Source organism: Ptychodera flava, chromosome 20, assembly GCF_041260155.1.
Source record: "Ptychodera flava strain L36383 chromosome 20, AS_Pfla_20210202, whole genome shotgun sequence".
Taxonomy (NCBI): Eukaryota; Metazoa; Hemichordata; class Enteropneusta; family Ptychoderidae; genus Ptychodera; species Ptychodera flava.
The window spans coordinates 19,358,580-19,376,981 of NC_091947.1; the positions used below are offsets into that span (position 1 = coordinate 19,358,580).

An 18,402-nucleotide genomic window follows, 5' to 3' on the forward strand; every position below is an offset into this window, starting at 1 on the left:
AGCCGCAATCTGCCTTGTTTGATGAGCAGGTCGTTGTCAGTTTTATCTCCCAGTAAATTGTCAGCCGTACACAGCTTTCAGAGTGGTGATGTACACAAGAATATGCGATACCTTGGGGGCTGAGGACTATCTATGGCTTTCGACATCTAGTGCAAGAAGCGATATACAAAGTTGTATGCAAATAAGAACAAGTGTAGCGAAGTGTAGCGAAGCTAAATTAACACTACAATTGAAAGCTTAATGTGTTAGAAATGTTGGTTTATATTGTGTAAAGCATTCTGTAAAATTTGAACATTCAGTTTCTTTGACGTATTGTCGAAATAAAGCTGAGAATGGCGTACTTGATTGCTTGTCATGGAAGGATATACCTGTGTAAAGCGGACCAATGTTTTGCTGACCGCTCACGGTCGGCGCGGTCATCACAGAATGAGCGGACGGAGGCACTCAATAAGTTATCAGGTGCGATGAATAGGGATTGTGAGAAGTACGTATACGCGCACATGACGTAATTATTAATATTAGCATCTGGCGGAAATAAAAAGCATCGAATTGATCGTCATTCGAGTGCAAAAAAGATCGTTTTAAACTTTCTATAAATCAGTTGAATATTTGCAATGCATCATGGGTAACCTTAGTCACGTGAAGGAAAACTTGAAGCACTCGTATTCAGACACAGGTAGTCGAAATAGTTTCTTTTTTCTCTCTTCTAAGAACTATAGAATGATGTTTGTTGCAATTAAGATGAGTTCAGTGTAAAAAGGTAGCTGTTCTTTTCAAAAGTGTGAAAATTAATAATTCAAATTACTCCATTATTGTAAATCTATGAGGTGGGTTGAACATGGCGTGTACGTTGTCACATTATGCAAAATACAGTACAGTCCAGTAACCGTCATTTTTTAACGGTACATTACACATAAAATAATCATCAACATTTTCAAAAGTAAATGAACGTTTGTTGGAAAACACGAAAATTATGAAAATTCAAAATAAACAAGGTAAAGTATTTGAAGTATTTCATCTTTTATGTATGTATGTATGTATGTATGTATGTATGTATGTATGTATGTATGTATGTATGTATGTATGTATGTATGTATGTATTCATGCATGCATGTTTTCATTGTATGTGTACAATGTGCAGGTGCCTCATTTTATCACCATCAACGACGCGTACGGGGTTTGAAAGAGTCGCTGAGAGGTTTCATACAGCCAAGACCATCTCTGTGACAACAGTGACTGTGGTAGTAATTCCCAAGACCAGGCCAATGGCTATGACAAATGAATATCCAAGCAGAGCAACCAATGACATGTCATCCTTCATCAATTTCAGATGAAAGGCGGCGGGAAACACGAGTCCGATAGCTGTTCCAGATAACGCCCCTAGAGGAAGTAATGTTATGGAAAAATTACCAAAAGTTGGTTAAGAGGTATAGTCACAGAAGGGGTGGCGCTTTGAAAACAATTAAGAAAGGGGCATTGAATATCCCCTATTTTGACATTCTCTCTACCATTTGTTTTTGTTTTTGTTTTTGTTGGCATCGACCACTTTAAAAATGAGGGAAATTGAGATGAATCTGTGAATCAAAGTGTGTTTACTGATGGTAATTTACCTTGATGGTAACGCATGAAATTTCATGACGTGGCACAGAAGGCTACACTCTCATGTCAATGAAGGTCAATGTCTCGAGCATCTGTACAAAATTTCTGCTAACGCGCTTTGAATAAAATTCTTTGTTTGCCGTCAGCGTGCTGATAGGTTTTCAGAAAAAATTAAGAAAACAAGCACAATGTTAACACTATTCCAAATAAAAATATTCTTTTTCCAAAAGAAACCAAGACTTAGTAAAAATAGCTTATACACTTGTGTTTTTGTCTGCTTTTCTTCTTCCCTGGCTGGCTGGTAGATTTTCATTTTTTTTCACTACCATTACTGTGAGTATGCCATAAGGGCTATATCGTGCTGCCTTCACGACGACAGGTAAATTGCAGTGTAGTGTAAATACACTGTACGCGTATTACTGCGCGTAGCTTTGTGCACGCGACACTGGCCTTTGTCGACGGACCGCCCCCAAAATCTTCACATTTCAAGTGCAAGGGCGTCTGTTGCCTTGTGGTCGGATCCAAAGTGCTAACATGGATGACGACGAAGTACATATAGTTTGCTATTCCCAAAAGAGGAATTTTCAAATCGCGTAAAAAAATTAGGACAAAAGATTTCTTTTTCCAGATCTCCTTACCAGCAAAAGCTATCAAGTGAGCGTAGTGATGGATGAACATCAGCGCAACACACAATGTGAACAAGACCAGCGCAGCTCTGGCTACGTTGCGTTTCCACGTTGCAACCTTCAAAAACGTACACGAAAACAAAAAAGGCAGGAAAAATCATTACAATTATATATGCTGCAAGAAATAATATACGAAAAACATACGCCATTTTTAACTAACTGTTAAATTGCCAAAACTTTGATGAAATTGAAAAGTACTTTCATTGCATGAATACAATTTTGAAAAAATTATGCCCTATTTTCAGTATCTATATTCAGTTTAAAAAATCGGTATTTCCTCTGAACTTTAAGATGTCCTCGTAATTCTATTAAGGTAGTATGTGCCTCAAAAGGGAAAGACTTAAACTCTTGCTCGAACTTTCCTCTATGAAAAGTTCAACCATCCTCTTACAAAATCAAGAAGAAAAATCAAGGGTAGAGGCAAATTTGGTATTAGAGTAAACTAATCTCCTGACATTAACTGATACAGTATTTGAAATTCAATATGGCCACCATCCCTGTTCACTCTATGGATATAAATGCAATTTTCGATAAACTAAGACGGTAAACATTTCTTAATCCAAGGTCAGTCTTTAAAATTAGCACCCACAAGCAGTGGATCAGAAAAGAGTTGTAAATATTTGCGAGTCCGAATATTGTCCCCGAGTCGCATTCCACCTTATGAAATCCGAAAACATGGAACACTCGCCCAAAGTCACTCAGTGCACAATATGACGACGGTTCACAACTGTCCATAAGTGTCAAAAAATTACCTCTTGAATTACATAGTTACAGCTGTGCACGGAACTTGAATTTTAGTACAGACCGTAAGAAGTTTCATTGAACGATTAATTCTGTTTGGCTGCAAGCAAAGTCTGGTTGTGCATGCAGCACACTCTACTTTTCGTTTTAAAAACAAACCAAAACAAAACAAAAAAACGAGCGACTTTGTCCCTTTAAGGCATTTACAAGTATGCGCCTCGAATTTGAAAGATTTCCGTGTTTGCTCAAACTTTCCTCAATGAAAGGTTCAACATTTTCTTCACAAATCAGGAATAAGCATCAGAATTATCCAGCATTTGAAATGGCCGTCATTCCTGTGTCACCTCTTGGGAGGTCAAACAAAACATTCGATTTTCGAAAAACAAAACAAGACGGTTAAAATTTATCTTATAAGAGTTTTACAATGAGCCCCCAAAAGTGGCATATCAGAAAAAGACTGTGAAAATTCGAAAGTCAGAACTGTCTCCGAGACGAATTCTTCCTTTAGAGAGATTAAAATGACCAGTTAAACCAGACAAAACCCCAGCCGAAGCACGGTCCCCATAGGGATCGTGGCCAATGTCTCAATTCTACATAGAGGCTCCATGGAAAAATTGAAAGCAAATGTCCTTCTGGTCTTACGAAAATTTGCCTTCAAGCATCACTGCCAAAAATTTACTCCAATATTCAATTTGTACACATCCCTGCAGTTTTTCCTAATCAAAATTGAGTAGTTGAAATCTCACAGTAGGTTCAACTGAAAGTGCTGGGACGTTTACATTCACCTTAAGAGGTAAGGAGAACATTTAATCACGGTCCCTCCACAAAAGGGACCGTGATTTAATATACGTTTTAAAGGATTTTAGTGATTCAAAGAAACGGTGCTGCTGATTGGAAATATCATAGTGGACCATTATCGAACAAAAATTCACATAAAATAAAACTTAGCAAAAAAATGTTGCGTGTGTTCTTTTACAAATCACACCTACATACACACATTACTTTTTCACACTGATTGAGGTTAACACCAACAACATGAATCTCTCCAGCCACTTTGTTGTGTAAACCTTTCCTGTTGGAGAGGCAGCTCCACACACCAAAATGATTTTTATGCGGGTTTGGATTCTTATATGATGACGTGAAGTGTTCATTCAGATTGGAATGCTTTTCTTATATGTCATCAAGTTTCCAAGTACTTTGCTAGTGATCACTGGTTGCTTTTACTACAAAGTCATGAACAATTCACAAGTGTTTGTCGTGCGCAAAAAAATGAAATGTGCAGCCCGCCACAACATCTGGAGACAGGAAGCATAATTTCGGGGACTTCAAAATCATTATGAGTTGGAAGGGTGTACTTGAAATGGTTTCGAGGTGGTATGAGGGTTACTTAAATGGATCAGAGAAAAGTTTTATATTCTTCCACCGCGCCCCCTATCTCCAGAAGTGGTTGTGAACACAGCCTCATTGAGACGAAGTATAAAATGCATAAGCTAACTGTGTAGTTTGAACGAAATCTGTGATCTGTGTTCGGATAACTGGGCAGGTGTTGGTACGAAAGCGGTATTATAAAATTTGACATGGCGAATATTAGTAATGGAGTGGCGTATTTCGTCGCAAAACTCAATTTACATGTAAGTCCCGTATTGTGATTTGGTGAGCGGGCTGAGATTGTATGATAAAATAATTTCAGATGAGATCCTAAGATCGTGGATATTCTTGAAAATCTGACAATGCTAGGTGACGCAAGAGTGCACAAGTGCGGCATGCACACTTCCCCGTGACACCTTCTGCACTGCCGTTGATGGCGATGTCTCATATCCTGTCTGGATCTCGAGATCTCAATTGAACCGACTCACCGATTGAGGTATGGCCATACATCGTTGATCTTGACTGACTAATGTTTCAGTGGCACTTTCTGAGAAGGGAATGGTCTCCGCGTAGTCATCAACATTTGGTCCACAGAGCCGACCTAGGGGGCAATAATCAATGAAAAGGAAAACAATTTTACGTTCACATGTGCGATAAGGAGTTACAGCGTTTGCAGAGGATAAATATGCGTAATTTAACAGAACTGCAGATTTTTTCTCTACAATATACATACCAGCCCTGTTGTCCTGAACCAGGGTTTGAGAACACCAAACTAACGACTATGGATTGCTTTAGAAGTGTAAAACAACATATTTCATGGCTAAAAAGGCAAACTATGCTTTTGAAAAGACAATTGCAGGATATACCTTATCCGTAGCCTTTAGCTATTTAAATGTGCCAAAAATCAAAAATCTATGATCCAATAGAAGATGATAAAACTTAGGCAGTTTTCAAATAATTTCATTCTTTCTATTTCTATGCTTTCTCTTCTTTCCTGCGTCCACGGTGTCATTGCTTTTAGTTTCTCCTATGCTATAATATGGTCAATGGATTTAAACATATTCACTGAATTCTGCACTCGGTACAAGCAATACACTGCATTTTTACATAAATTCATTTTCTCGCAGAAAAAAAACCCTGCATTTTGAATCCTGTAATCACAGCCAAAATTGCCCGAATGTAAGGTCATCTAGGGGTCATGAACAAGACCAATTACACAGATCTAGGATCTCAGTCCTAGGGCAAGGGAGGAGATATGAGAACTGACTGAAAGTGCCATGCTTAGGGACACAATATTTAACCCTTTCACCACCATGGTTTGTCCCAAATCCATTGTTTTCTATGGTAAAGTTGGACCTGTATACAGGGAACTGGGGGTGAAAGGGTTAAGCCATGTGTGAGGCCTTCCCATAGTTAGGGGTTACTCTACACGCAGCGCCTTATACCACCTAATACCACGATGTAAATAAGCAATAAAGCTCAACCAGCGATGGTATACTACAAAATTTTGACCAGTTCACTACATATATATGCACGAGCGATAGCGAGTGCATGTATGAAGTGAATTGGTCAAAATCGAGTGGTATACCGCCGCAGGTCGTGCTTTATTGTTATGATATCATGACAGTACATTGAAAAAATGGAATGGAACGTCAAAAAAGGACTTTTGCTCTTGCAGAAAGCTTGCGCGTGTGCCAACCGTGGTATGTACCAGAGTTCTTTTCAAGTCTTGACCAATCAGATCGCTGCATTTGCGCCATCAGTACACTGGTATGATATAAAAAATTTTTTAATCACTTGATAATGTACTCGGAACATGGGGAGGGTCTTTTCAGAGTTTTTTTTTATCGAAACTCAAGATATACTAGTATAGTAACTTTTAGTAATGTTCCTGCTGTCAAGGTTGTCAAAGGGTTGAACTTAGTAGAAGAGTTGCAATGCTAATAACTACTTATTCTTCATCACATTCCAACGTTTATTCGTAACGACGATGAACAAAGAAAGTAAAATTATATTTTCCATGTTCCATCTCACAAAATGCGTTTCGTGTGGCTATTTAACAGTGATCCATAGTATAGCTATCCCAAGGCACAAAGAGAGATTTTAAATAAACGCCATGGGTCTTAGTTTAGCACAATTTTTGAACATCAAGTGATCTGATTCAAAAGCACGACCCCCATCCTTGCAGTTTTTTAATTTCAGATTATTACCGCCGATCTTGCCGGCTCATGCCCAGCCGTAATAAGTGAACGCTACCTTATATAAAAGCCTCTTCCTTCGATTCTGTCTCTCTATGAGTAAAATTGTTTGCATTTCAATTGTATAAGCCTAACATTTAAGTTTCAGGGTTTTTCAACCTAAAAATTAAGGTAAAAGTATTTAAAATAGTTCAATGGTTAAAAGACACCATTTTACATCATTTTCGCGAAATGGTAACAATTTTTTTAATGAACGACGATTCCCCGCTGTTCAGTTCATCTTACCGGGAGCGAAGAGAGATCGTTCAAGTCCTTCGATGACGGGGACCAACTGGAGCGGATAAGTCAGGCCGATGCTTAAGCAAACAGCAACCTTGACAAACACTGCCAGACCGGAGTCAGCGGTTAGGTTGGAGGTGATAATTTCCTGCGTGTCGTCACCGAAGACGAAATAGCCAAGCAATCCTACGGCACCAATAATGAGTGTATACGTGATAATAACAAACAGAAAGAAAGGGAGGAATCTGTGTCTGTTTCCAACCATGCTCGATTCGATGGTAATCATCTGATGAAAGATCGAAATTTATCCAATTATCTTTTCAAGAATATGTTTTAAACTCAATTTCATACAATATGGTGGTAGATGACAATTCTAAAGGTTAATATGAACGAAAATAACGGTCGAAAAAAACGGACAGATATTGGCGTCTCTTTGAAATATGGCAGCTGGGGAGGTGACAGCCTGTCGGCCCAAAGGTCGGCGTTGAGCTTATGGAAAATATTCATATTCATATTCATTAAATAACCACTCTCAAATCCTCGCTACAAATTTTAACTCACGGGCAAGTAATATTAAAACTTTTTTTGCTTAGGCTACATCATCATCGCTTCTGGATGGATAGGGTGGGGGGAGATATGGAAACATGATCCTCTTTTTCTTGGATTCCCACTGGCATAGCGCCAATAACGCCGAGCTCTCATTTGATTACGGCAAATATGAGGAAAAGGTATCAACAATTTGAATATGTCGTGGGAAGCAACAGAAATCTGAGTGTGGTTATCTCCTGAGACGAGTACACAAAGTATACATCATATTACCCTATGGGCATGGCTGGAGGAGACATCTTCGTTATTTTCTTGCATTTTGAGGCTAATTTGCATAGTTTCGGCACAAGCCTAAAACAAGGTCACTGTTTTATGCCAAATTTCAGAGTAGCCTAATAGATGCATGTTTTCAAGATACCTTATCCATCCCTAATCCATCCCCCTTGGAGTTCAGCTTTTTTAAAACCCCCATACATATCATCTCTTCCAATTCTATATTATCCTCTCCTTTTACATGGTAGTAATATTTGGAGCATTTTTACTCTGTAGATTATTCTTTCCATATTGATCACCTCTTTGACCAAAAGAGATTTAATTGAATATCCTATAGGGTGCTAGGTAACTGCATGATCTTCACCACATTATATACCTGATATACGTACCGTTCCGATTCCTTCCAATGCCCCCAAGGCTTGTCCAAGATAGACCGGAAAGCGAGACCAATGAATAAAGACAACATCACTGTGAACACGAAAATCTGTGGAAAAAACACATTTGTAAGGGCATAAAAAACTTACAATGTTGACAGTAAGAAAGAGTTGAATGAACGTGTTGTCTTGTGTTGTTTTGATTGTGTACGGTTTGATGTTCGCTGACCGGTAGGCGGCCGACCCCATTGCTGGTAGTGCTTTCACTAACATTTTTCGTGTGTGCTTGGTTGAATGGAATACTTTGCGCTATAACCTCACTTTTAGACATCTAAGGGACTGGACAGAGCACTATTTGTGCATATATGGACCCTGAATAATTGACATAATTGTACTTGATTATATAAGAGACTGGTTACATGTGCATGTGTGTACAAGAAATTTGATTTTGGAATTTCGCCTAAAATGTTGATCCACTATACATTGTAGTCTATGAGGAAACTATGAAATAGTTTTTTTAACTGAGTAAATCTGTGTATTTATACTTGATTATTGATATTAATGTACTTGTAATGATTAGACCAAGGTGGTTACAAGTGCATGTTTGTGCAAGAAATTTGATTTTGGAATTTCACCGAAATGTTGATTCACTATACATTGTAGGCTATGAGGAAACTACAAATAACACATAGGTTATTCAAAGGTGTTTGACCTGGAGCTTCCAGTTGTTATTGTTGACACTATGCACTATTCTAAATAGTTTGCTTTCTGTCAAAGTCCTCAAAAAATAAAAGTGTACATACAGCTACATGAACGTTTGACAACGACCTATACCCAATGTATTCAATGGGAGAATGATATCACATGAGTGATCTCCAAAATTGTTCTTAAAAGGTCAAATTGAAACTTCTAGTCATTATAGGGACAGTTATGCACAACAGAGGAGTAGGGTAAGTAGAAATGCTGACAACCTAAACTTTTGCCCCAATGTGGCTGCTTTGATCATTAATAAATTGTTTAATATACCCTAAAACTTGCGCCTTAAAGGCGCATCGAAAATGGAAATGGTAGAAAATGAAAGCTCCAGAAGGTGTTTTTTTTCTTTTTTTCAGTATTCTATATTCTTCAATACGCGCACATGCAAGTTCAGCTTTGATGCATGAAAAATGGTGACCCTCCCCCATAGGCCTGTACAAAATTTTATAGCCCTTCAAAAATGTTTGCGCGAAAAATGGCGACCCATCTCCAAAAACACCCCCCCCCCTCTCTGTAATTGCTGTCCAGTCCCTTACATTCGTGACTGGGTTGCAAAATACTCAAAATGGCGTGATCGGAAGAGTCAGAATGTGATGTTATGTCCACAATAATGAACACATGAAGCCATATCTGAATCTTGTTTTTTTCCAAATTTCTATAGGGCGAGAATGGAGCGCTGATCTGGGAAGCTCTTCTGATAGACAGTTCAGCCGTGAGCCATATTCTGGCAATCGCCAAGTGAGTCCGCTGTAAACCGTCCAAAGTGAATGTACAGAGACACCGCCAAATGCAATTGAAATTTGGAAAAAACCATGATTCAGATATGGCTTCATGTGTTCATTATTGTGGACATAACATCACATTCTGACTCTTCCGATCACGCCCTTGGTGTAAAAAATCTTTTTATCGTCTTAGTTTTTTAAAAATCGAAAGTTTTAGCAACAGAGTTAACACGCGTGATGGCGACCATTTTGAATTTCAATTTCAATAAATCGACGGTGGGTAGTTTGTCTCTCTATTACCAAAATGTGCACGGTGATCCCCAATTTTTATTCTTGACTTTGAAAGAGAATTGTTTAAAGATTCCTCAAGGAAAGTTTGATCAATGTTTAAGTATTTCACTTTCGAGGCGCATACTACCTTAAATGCATTCGTGTTACGTAAATGGTGTAAGATGCAAATTCATGCTTAAAACGTCTCAAAACAGTAAGATTCAAATTATCATTTGAACTCTTCTGAGGAAAATACTAAGTCATTGTCTCCCAAATCAATAATAAAACTCAAGGGTTGTTGTGAAAAATTGGTTCCTGACAAGCAAATGACCTAAAATTTCCTGATGTTTGAAATTCAAAATGCCTTCTTTCCTCCCTAAACTCTATGGAGAAATGCAATGTTCGATTTTCAACACATCCCCCAATGGTGAAGATTTTACTTTCTCCACAGACTTCAAGAGGTGTCCACACATGCGGCATACCAGCGAGGCATTGGAAAATTTGGTTTTCCGAGTGTATGACCCAAGGGCCCAGATTCTTCCTTGAATATTGCTGCGTGATTAAAAGGTTTTCAAAAAGTCAGCTCACTTACTTACGATAAAGTATCCCAGCAGGCAAACCACGATAGACATACCAAAAGTGAGCGAAACACCACTTATTGGTCCAATGTAGCGAACTTTACGTACGATAGACAATGCCATGAATATCGGTATGGGGACAAACAGCAAAAAGAAGCAAGGCGATGTGTATGTAAATTTTCTCTGACTCTCTTCCCCAGTTGGTGTTACACTGTCAGATGAATTCTCGATGAGTCGACGGAAACGTCCTTCGAGAGGAATTTGAAGTACCACAGATGGATCTGTTGTTGCTTCGTCGTCGGAAACTCCACTCGATGTCAGATTCACGGTACCGGTAACGACTATGTCTTTGTGGGTTATGGCCAGAGATGACAAGTTTCTGTGGGATTCCTGGAAACCCGCTGTGTACTGTCCCGGCGGAAGAGCCGGCGATTTCGCATGACAGTCCGTGCACGAGTTCGTAATGGGATTGGTGGGTGTACAAACAAGCGAAGAAAAGTTCACGGCGATCACGATAATGTAGCTAACGCAGAAACAGAACTGTATTAAACAAAGAAATATCTCGGCAAGATAGAATCCAATTTTTCCAAAACAGAATCTGCCAATGTCGGTAAATTTCAAATTACTTTCTAAATATTCTTTACGGCTGGCGTACATACTGCTATCTTCAGGTAAGGTCGTTGAATATTCTGACATAATACGCCGTACAACTTCTCGTTTGCACCGCACGAGTAAACAACCGTTGAAGCTCATCAAACTTGAACATAGGAGAAGACCAGCAATACCAAGCTTGAATAGAAACACAAAAATCAGAAAAATCTGTAACTTTGATGTACTTCAAGTATAAAACGCACATTTTTTACTCGGAACCTCTAAGCTCCATTATCTTTAACTTCGTATTCCATTCTAGTTTTCCTTTCTTTTTGTTTTAAAATAGAGTTTCTCGGTTCTAAATCAAGATATCTTGGCAAAACATTCCGCATGTGGGTAATATCATTCAGAATGAAAAAACAAAAGTGTCCTCTTTTAAAGGAACAAAAAAATCATGAAAATAGTGCAAAAGGCAGGTGGGATAATAATAATAAACAGAGCAATTAGTCTGTCGTCTTGAAACTGTGAACAACAACAACAGAAGCAACAACAACTCCTGCTGCCAGTGTACTGGTATCCAGTATTGCCAAATGACACGATACACGGTAACGATGTTCAGTACTGTAGTGTTGCATGGCAATTTAGTGGTGCATGACCATTTACATGTATTTCATGTGTGAGCTATTGTCGTACCGATGTCTGTGTATCTTTTCTTCTGTCCAGCACGATATCTCGATATCGGATCGGGATCAAATTTGGTACAGGGATTTTGTTTGGGAAAGGCAAGAACTGATTACTTTTAGTGGCTGAAGCTTGCATAGTTAATACTGACTTGCATATGATTATTCGTTCAGAAATAATCCCAGAAAGACTGTATCAAATCGTATGAATCTGCTCACAGATGCTCGTCAGTGGACCATATGAACGATTAGAAGGCCCTGTAGAAGTTTCATGACGATGGCACTGCTCACTTTCAACGGACTTTCCTATTTAGGGATATATATCATCTGAGTTGACTTGAACAAAATTTACGAACTTTGCTACGTACATTGAAGATGCTATTTTATATCGGCAATGAAAGTTGTTTTGCATTTTCACATCAGCTAATTACTCATCTGCATATTTAGAGAACTTTCTTAAGTAGGGATATATATCAGGATAAACGTGACCGTAGTTGACGAAACTTGCAGTGTGCATTGAAAATACTGTGATATAACAATAATGAATGTCATTTTGCACTTTTAAACTAGCTAACGACTACTTTTACATACTTAATGAAGTTTCTTAACATGAGATGTATATCTGGATTGATTCCCCAAAGTTGATGAAACTTGCTATGTATATTCAAGATACCATGATATAACGTATTTGAACGTCCTTAAGTATTTTAATATCATCGAATTTCTAATGTGCACAATTCACGAACTTTCTGTATTTGGGATATATATCTGGATTTCTCAACCTAAATTGACAAGTCCGCAACGTACATTGAAGATACTATGCTGTAACATTTCGCATATTTACATCAGCTGATAACTAATTTACATGATCACGACTTAATTACAAGGGATTTACATCTTGATAGTTTTGACCAAAGTTGATGAAACCTGCCATATTCATAAATATACTATAGTGAAACATTCATAAAGAAATTTAGCATTTTTAGATATTAATGACTAATGTGTATATGTAATGTAAATTAACATGCATGGACATAAGACATGAGACTGAAGGGCCGTTACAAAAGTTTATGATATTTGCTATTCATGTTGATGATATTATGATGTATTAGTTGTGAAAGACGTTTTGCGTTTTAAACATCAGTAAACAGCTTATTTTTATCATGGCCTTTACCAACATGTGAAATTCAACTGGATGCACTTTGCCAAAGTTGAGGAAAGATACTTTGTCTACTATTGAGATAATGCTATTGTAATAGTGAAAGACATTTTGCATTTTAAGCTAATTTGTAATTTGCATATTTAATGAGCTTCAAGGTTTTGACTTAAGGCAATCAAATTTGCTGCATGAAGTGATGATGGAATGGTAAGACTGCAGTGAAAGAAATTTATCATTTTCATACCAGCTAATTACTAATTTGCATACTTAAAACAATTTTCAATTGAAATTATACATGATGAAAATTGCTGAAGTTGTTGATGGTTGCAAGTAAGTCAGAGAAAAGTGTCATAATTGCAACACAAATACTAAACCAGATGTGAACTGAATGTGCTCAACAGGTTCATTAATGGTAGTACGCTTCACAGAACAATCAAACATCGATTATGTTACTATATGTAGCAGGTTTCATCACCTTTCGCACAGTACTCTCAGAGTTAACCACTTATTACAAAACTTTATTTAATATGCAAATGAGCTGTTAATTTATTTGACACTGGTCAATGCTTCATGGGACAGTTCAGATCAACAGTTGTGGCACTTTTCATTCAATTTAATGCTGTAATTTTAGAGTAATATCACTAATTACAAAGTTCATTAAACATGCAAATGAGGGCTTAATTTACCTGAAACTGTTCAATGTTTCATCAGATCAATATCTGTAGCAGGTTTCACCAAATATGCAGCAGATTTCATCACATTTGATGCAGTTATTTCGGAGTTATATGACTAATTACAAAACTTCATAAAATATGCAAATGAGCTATTTATTAACTTGACACTTGCTCAACTTGACACTTGCTTAACTTGCTCAATGCTTCTCAGTACAATTAGATATCTATCAGATCAACATCTGTAGCAAGTTTCATCAAATTTAATGCTGTAATTTTGGAGTAATGTCTCTAATTCCAAAGTTCATTAAATATGCAAATGAACCCTCAATTAACTTTACACAAGTAAATGCTTTACACCACAGTTAGATATCTGTCGGATCAGTATCTGCATTAAATTTCATCAAATTTGGCGCAGTTATTTCGGAGTTATATGACCAATTACAAAACTTCATAAAATATGGAAATGAGTTATTTGTTAATTTGACACTGCCCAATGCTGCTCAGTACAATTATATATTTATCAGATTAATATCTCTAGTAGGCTTCACTGAATTGAGTGCCGTACTTTCAGAGTTGTATACCTAAAACAAAGTTTATTAAATATGTAAATGAACCCTTAATTAACTTCACACAACTTAATGCTTTATACCATAGTTAGATATCAGTCGGAGCAATATCTGCGGCAAATTTCATCAGATTTGGTGCAGTTATTTCGGAGTTATGTGACTAATTACAAAACTTCATAAAATATGCAAATGAGCTATTTATTAACTTGACACTGCCAATGCCTTTAAGTATAATTAGATATATATCAGATCAATATGTGTTGCATGTATCATCAAGTTTGGTGCAGGAATTTCAAAGTTATGTCACTAATTGCAAAAATTCATTAAATATGCAAATGAGCAGATAATTGACATGACACTCACAGTATCATCATGATGTTTTGAGATCGCCATCTGTGAAAAGTTTCATGAAATTTTGTGCAGTATTTCTTGATATATGTGGACACTGTCATTACCGTCTCCATAGGGAAACCATTGTATGGGAAAAATTGTATTGCATTATTCATTAATATGAAAGCCACATTAACCAAAATCTTATCAGTTCTAGCAATAAGCATATGGTACCTGTCTACCAAATCTGAATTGAATCTGTTCAGGCGTTTTTGAGTTATCGTGTAAACAGACAGACAGACAGACAGACAGACAGACACACAGACACACACGCACACACACACACACGGACTGACAGACAGAAATCGCTATAACATTAGCCCACGTGTGTGAACACGTGAGCTAAAAACGGCAGAACTTTCGGTTCGCATCGGGATGGCCACATATACAGAGGCCAAGATATGTTCCATTCGTCATTAATTAATATCGTTAATTATTTTTAATGAAATATACAATGGCAAATATCTCCTGCTTAGGACGTTCAAGAAAGTGTTTTTTAATTAAACATCTTGTGCTACGCTTCCATCTTCGTCGGCTAATAAGTTTATATCTGTTAGCTGATATCAGTCAAAAAAGGCTGAGCAGGTAACAGTCGATTGAAATGAGACGGCAGGTGCCGCCTTGCTATTCTAATGTTTTGTTGTAGAATGAAATGTTGAATTTTCTTCTCTAGGTGATTGGGTGCTGTATGTTCTGAGTTCGAATCCGATCGAGAATTAGCTTTAGTCGTTGCCTATATATGGTCAATGAAACTACATTCTAAAGTATTGTTGTAGAATGAAATGTTGACTTTTCTTCACTAGGTAACTGGGTGCTGTATGTTCTGAGTTCGAATCCGATCGAGAATTTGCTTTAGTCGTTGCCAAAATGTGGTACATGAAACTACATCGACTAGTTGAAATTTATTAGGTACAGTATGCGTAAGATATCATAATTAGAAAAATGAAATTTATACTTACAATAACCCCGCTGATTCTAAAGCCGTAAGGCATAGAAAGAAACGCTGATCCAAGAAAAGCCTTGTAGATATTGGAGATGTCAGCGAGATTCTCGAAACACCCTGGTTTTCGTTCTCTGGTGAAATATAAACATGATAAGTCATGTAAGATTCGTGTCGGACACTGCAGAATTTTTTGTGCTCACACGTTCACACACATATGCTATTTTCATACCGATATCTGTGTGTCTGTCTGTCTGTATGTCTGTTGGCACGATGTCTCAAGAACGTCTTATCCGATCAGAATAAAATCTGGAAAATTCATTGTTTGAGAAGGTAAGAACTGATTAGATTATTGTGGCTTGTAAAATGTGTATTTATTTGCATAATTATTAGTTTAGAAATTAGATATTCTCTGAAAGACACTTTCATATCTTATGAATCTTCTTACAGATGTTGAACCATTTAACAGATTTTATGGTCATGAAGAAGTTTTATGACATGGGTACTGCTCATTTGCATGTTTAATGAACTTTTCTAATGAGGGATATATTTCTTACGTGGGATATATCTGGATTAACTTGACCAAAGTTGATGAAATTCAATGTGTATATTGACAGTACTATGATATAATAGAAATAAAAGTAGTCTTGCATTTTGCATAAGCCAATTAAAGCTATGGCCAATAGTTGCCGATTTAACATTTTTCATTTACAATCTGCACGAAATACATTCTTTATATTTAATACATTTTTTACATTTTTACATGAAATCTCTGCACGGATTACATTCTAAGATCGAGCCTAGGACTATAGACGGGCTTGCACGAAATACATTCTTTACATTTAATGCATTTTTTTTTTACATTTATTATACAAAAGGTCTCCACGAATTACATTCTAAGATCGAGCCGAGGACTATAGACGGGCTTGCACGAAATACATTCTTTACATTTAATGCATTTATTACATTTATACATACATTACATGAAAGGTCTGCACGAATTACATTCTAAGATCGAGTCTACATCTAGATGGGCATGCACAAAATACATTCTTTACATTTGATACACTTTTTACATTTATTACACATGATGAAAGGTCTGTACGGATTACATTATAAGATCGCAGCTAGGTATAGATGGGCTTGCACGAAATGCATCCGTCACATTCAATACATTCTTTACATTTAATACGCCTTTTACATGAAAGGTCGAAGTGCCGATAGTTAAGTGTATTTCGTGTGGACATTAAATGAAAAAATGTATTAAATATAAAGAAGCTATTTGGTGTAAGACCGGCCAAACTCCCGATGATATCCGATGTTGTTTGTAACAATTTTAATGAAGTTACAAATTCACGGTGATAATGTTTGATAAAAGTTTAAACTTACAAACAACTGAAATATACACTGAAACCCGTGAGCATTTTCAGGTAATAACTGGTTATAGCCGATACAAGTGTCAACTTGTTTCATATTGTACCAGTTATGTTATTTGTAAAAAGAATACATATGAAACAATTGTAGTAATATATATATATATATATATTTATATATATATATATATATATATATATACATACATACATACATACATACATACATACATACATACATACATACATACATACATACATACATACATACATACATACATAATGATACATACATACATACATACATACATACATCAAACCATTGTATTATTTCATGCACATTTGTTATAAGTCATTTTGCATAATGCTTGACGTGCATTGTTGTTTCCACCGTTGTCCCAAAACAAACGGGGTAAAAACAAAACAAAAACAAAATAAAATAAAAGAGTTGTTTTGTGAATGTATTATTATGCTGATTAGTCATTTGAGGTTTTCAAGGCAGTCAAGTTTCTAATATATAATGGAACTCAACAGTGAGAATAATAGCCATGTTTAACGAAGCACAATGAAGTATGGCTTATTGATATAGTTTTTGTACAAGCAATGTCAAATCCTTCGAGAGCGTTGCTGTAGCTTTATCGTATGTCTGTAACCTTCAGATCATTATTTTTTCCCAACTTAGGAGAGAGTCATGATGATGGGCTTTTGAACGTTTTCTGTACATGCATGCACCCAAGTCAATTGTGTAGATAACCAGAGTGGTAAAGATTTAGCTGCAAGGGAGCTGTGATCACTTTTACATCTTTGAAAGTAAGTTTTGATTTTATGGCGAGAACAAGGACGCACGTCATATGGCGAGAACAAGGACGCGCGTCACAAATACCTTACCATAAGTGATGTTTTTTTCCCAAGTCATGGTGAGACTTACCCGTTTTTCGAGTGATTTTCCATCGTTCGCCGTCGTCGCGTTTAATCATACGGTTATACAGGACAAAGCTAGGAACTTCGGTGCAAAAAACGGTCAATGTATGGATGAAGGCGGCGAGGCAAACGATCTGCTCTTCCTGTGCGGCAAAAGTGACATAAGAACACGTATGTTTTTCATATTTTAATCGTCGTCACATTTATGTTAATTTGAATTCATACCATTGTAATGCTGATTTTCCGTGTCTGGACTGTGCGTAATTTCTGGCGAAAGCTTTCACAGAGGGGCCGTAGGGAACGAATCAGCGTTGAGACGAACCGGGTGCGTTATCATTTGCACCGTTTCTGTCAAACTAATGTGAAGGGGGAAACTAAAGGTATACTGTCACCTGTTCCGATTTTGCCACAGTTACCATAGAAATATAATTTTTACTATAACCCAAACGGGATTCGAACCCCCACACACTCACGGCAACATCGCCTATAGCTGCTAGGCCTCACACAAAACCAGTCGGCTACCGTTTCCAACCCAAAAGAGTTGGTCACAGCAACCGACTTAGATGTTACAATCCTGTGCGCGACCGAACAACACAGTGTACATAGAGCAGACGAAAAATCTAACCAATCACAGATTTTAAGCGGGTGGCCGCTTTCTAAAAACAGAGCCCTCACATGGGCATTTTGAATACCAAGGAACGCCCCTTTGACCACATAT

General features: G+C 37.1%; 1 protein-coding gene across 2 annotated transcripts; it reads right to left on the bottom strand.

The window, feature by feature from the left end:
- Nucleotides 1-241: 241 nt before the first annotated feature.
- LOC139120240 (uncharacterized) lies at nt 242-17,854 on the bottom strand. 2 transcript variants are annotated; one of them, XM_070684469.1, is made up of 8 exons: nt 17,692-17,854; nt 15,410-15,524; nt 10,405-11,179; nt 8,080-8,174; nt 6,878-7,157; nt 4,883-4,995; nt 2,238-2,343; nt 242-1,380 (listed from the first exon to the last, which is right to left on the bottom strand). In XM_070684469.1, exons 1-8 carry the CDS (start codon nt 17,712-17,714, stop codon nt 1,202-1,204), a joined length of 1,686 nt encoding a protein of 561 aa, XP_070540570.1. In that variant the 5' UTR covers nt 17,715-17,854; the 3' UTR covers nt 242-1,201. The 2 variants fall into 2 exon arrangements, with proteins under 2 accessions (XP_070540570.1, XP_070540571.1); XM_070684470.1 differs by lacking the exon at nt 2,238-2,343.
- Between the last annotated feature and the right edge of the window lie 548 nt (nt 17,855-18,402).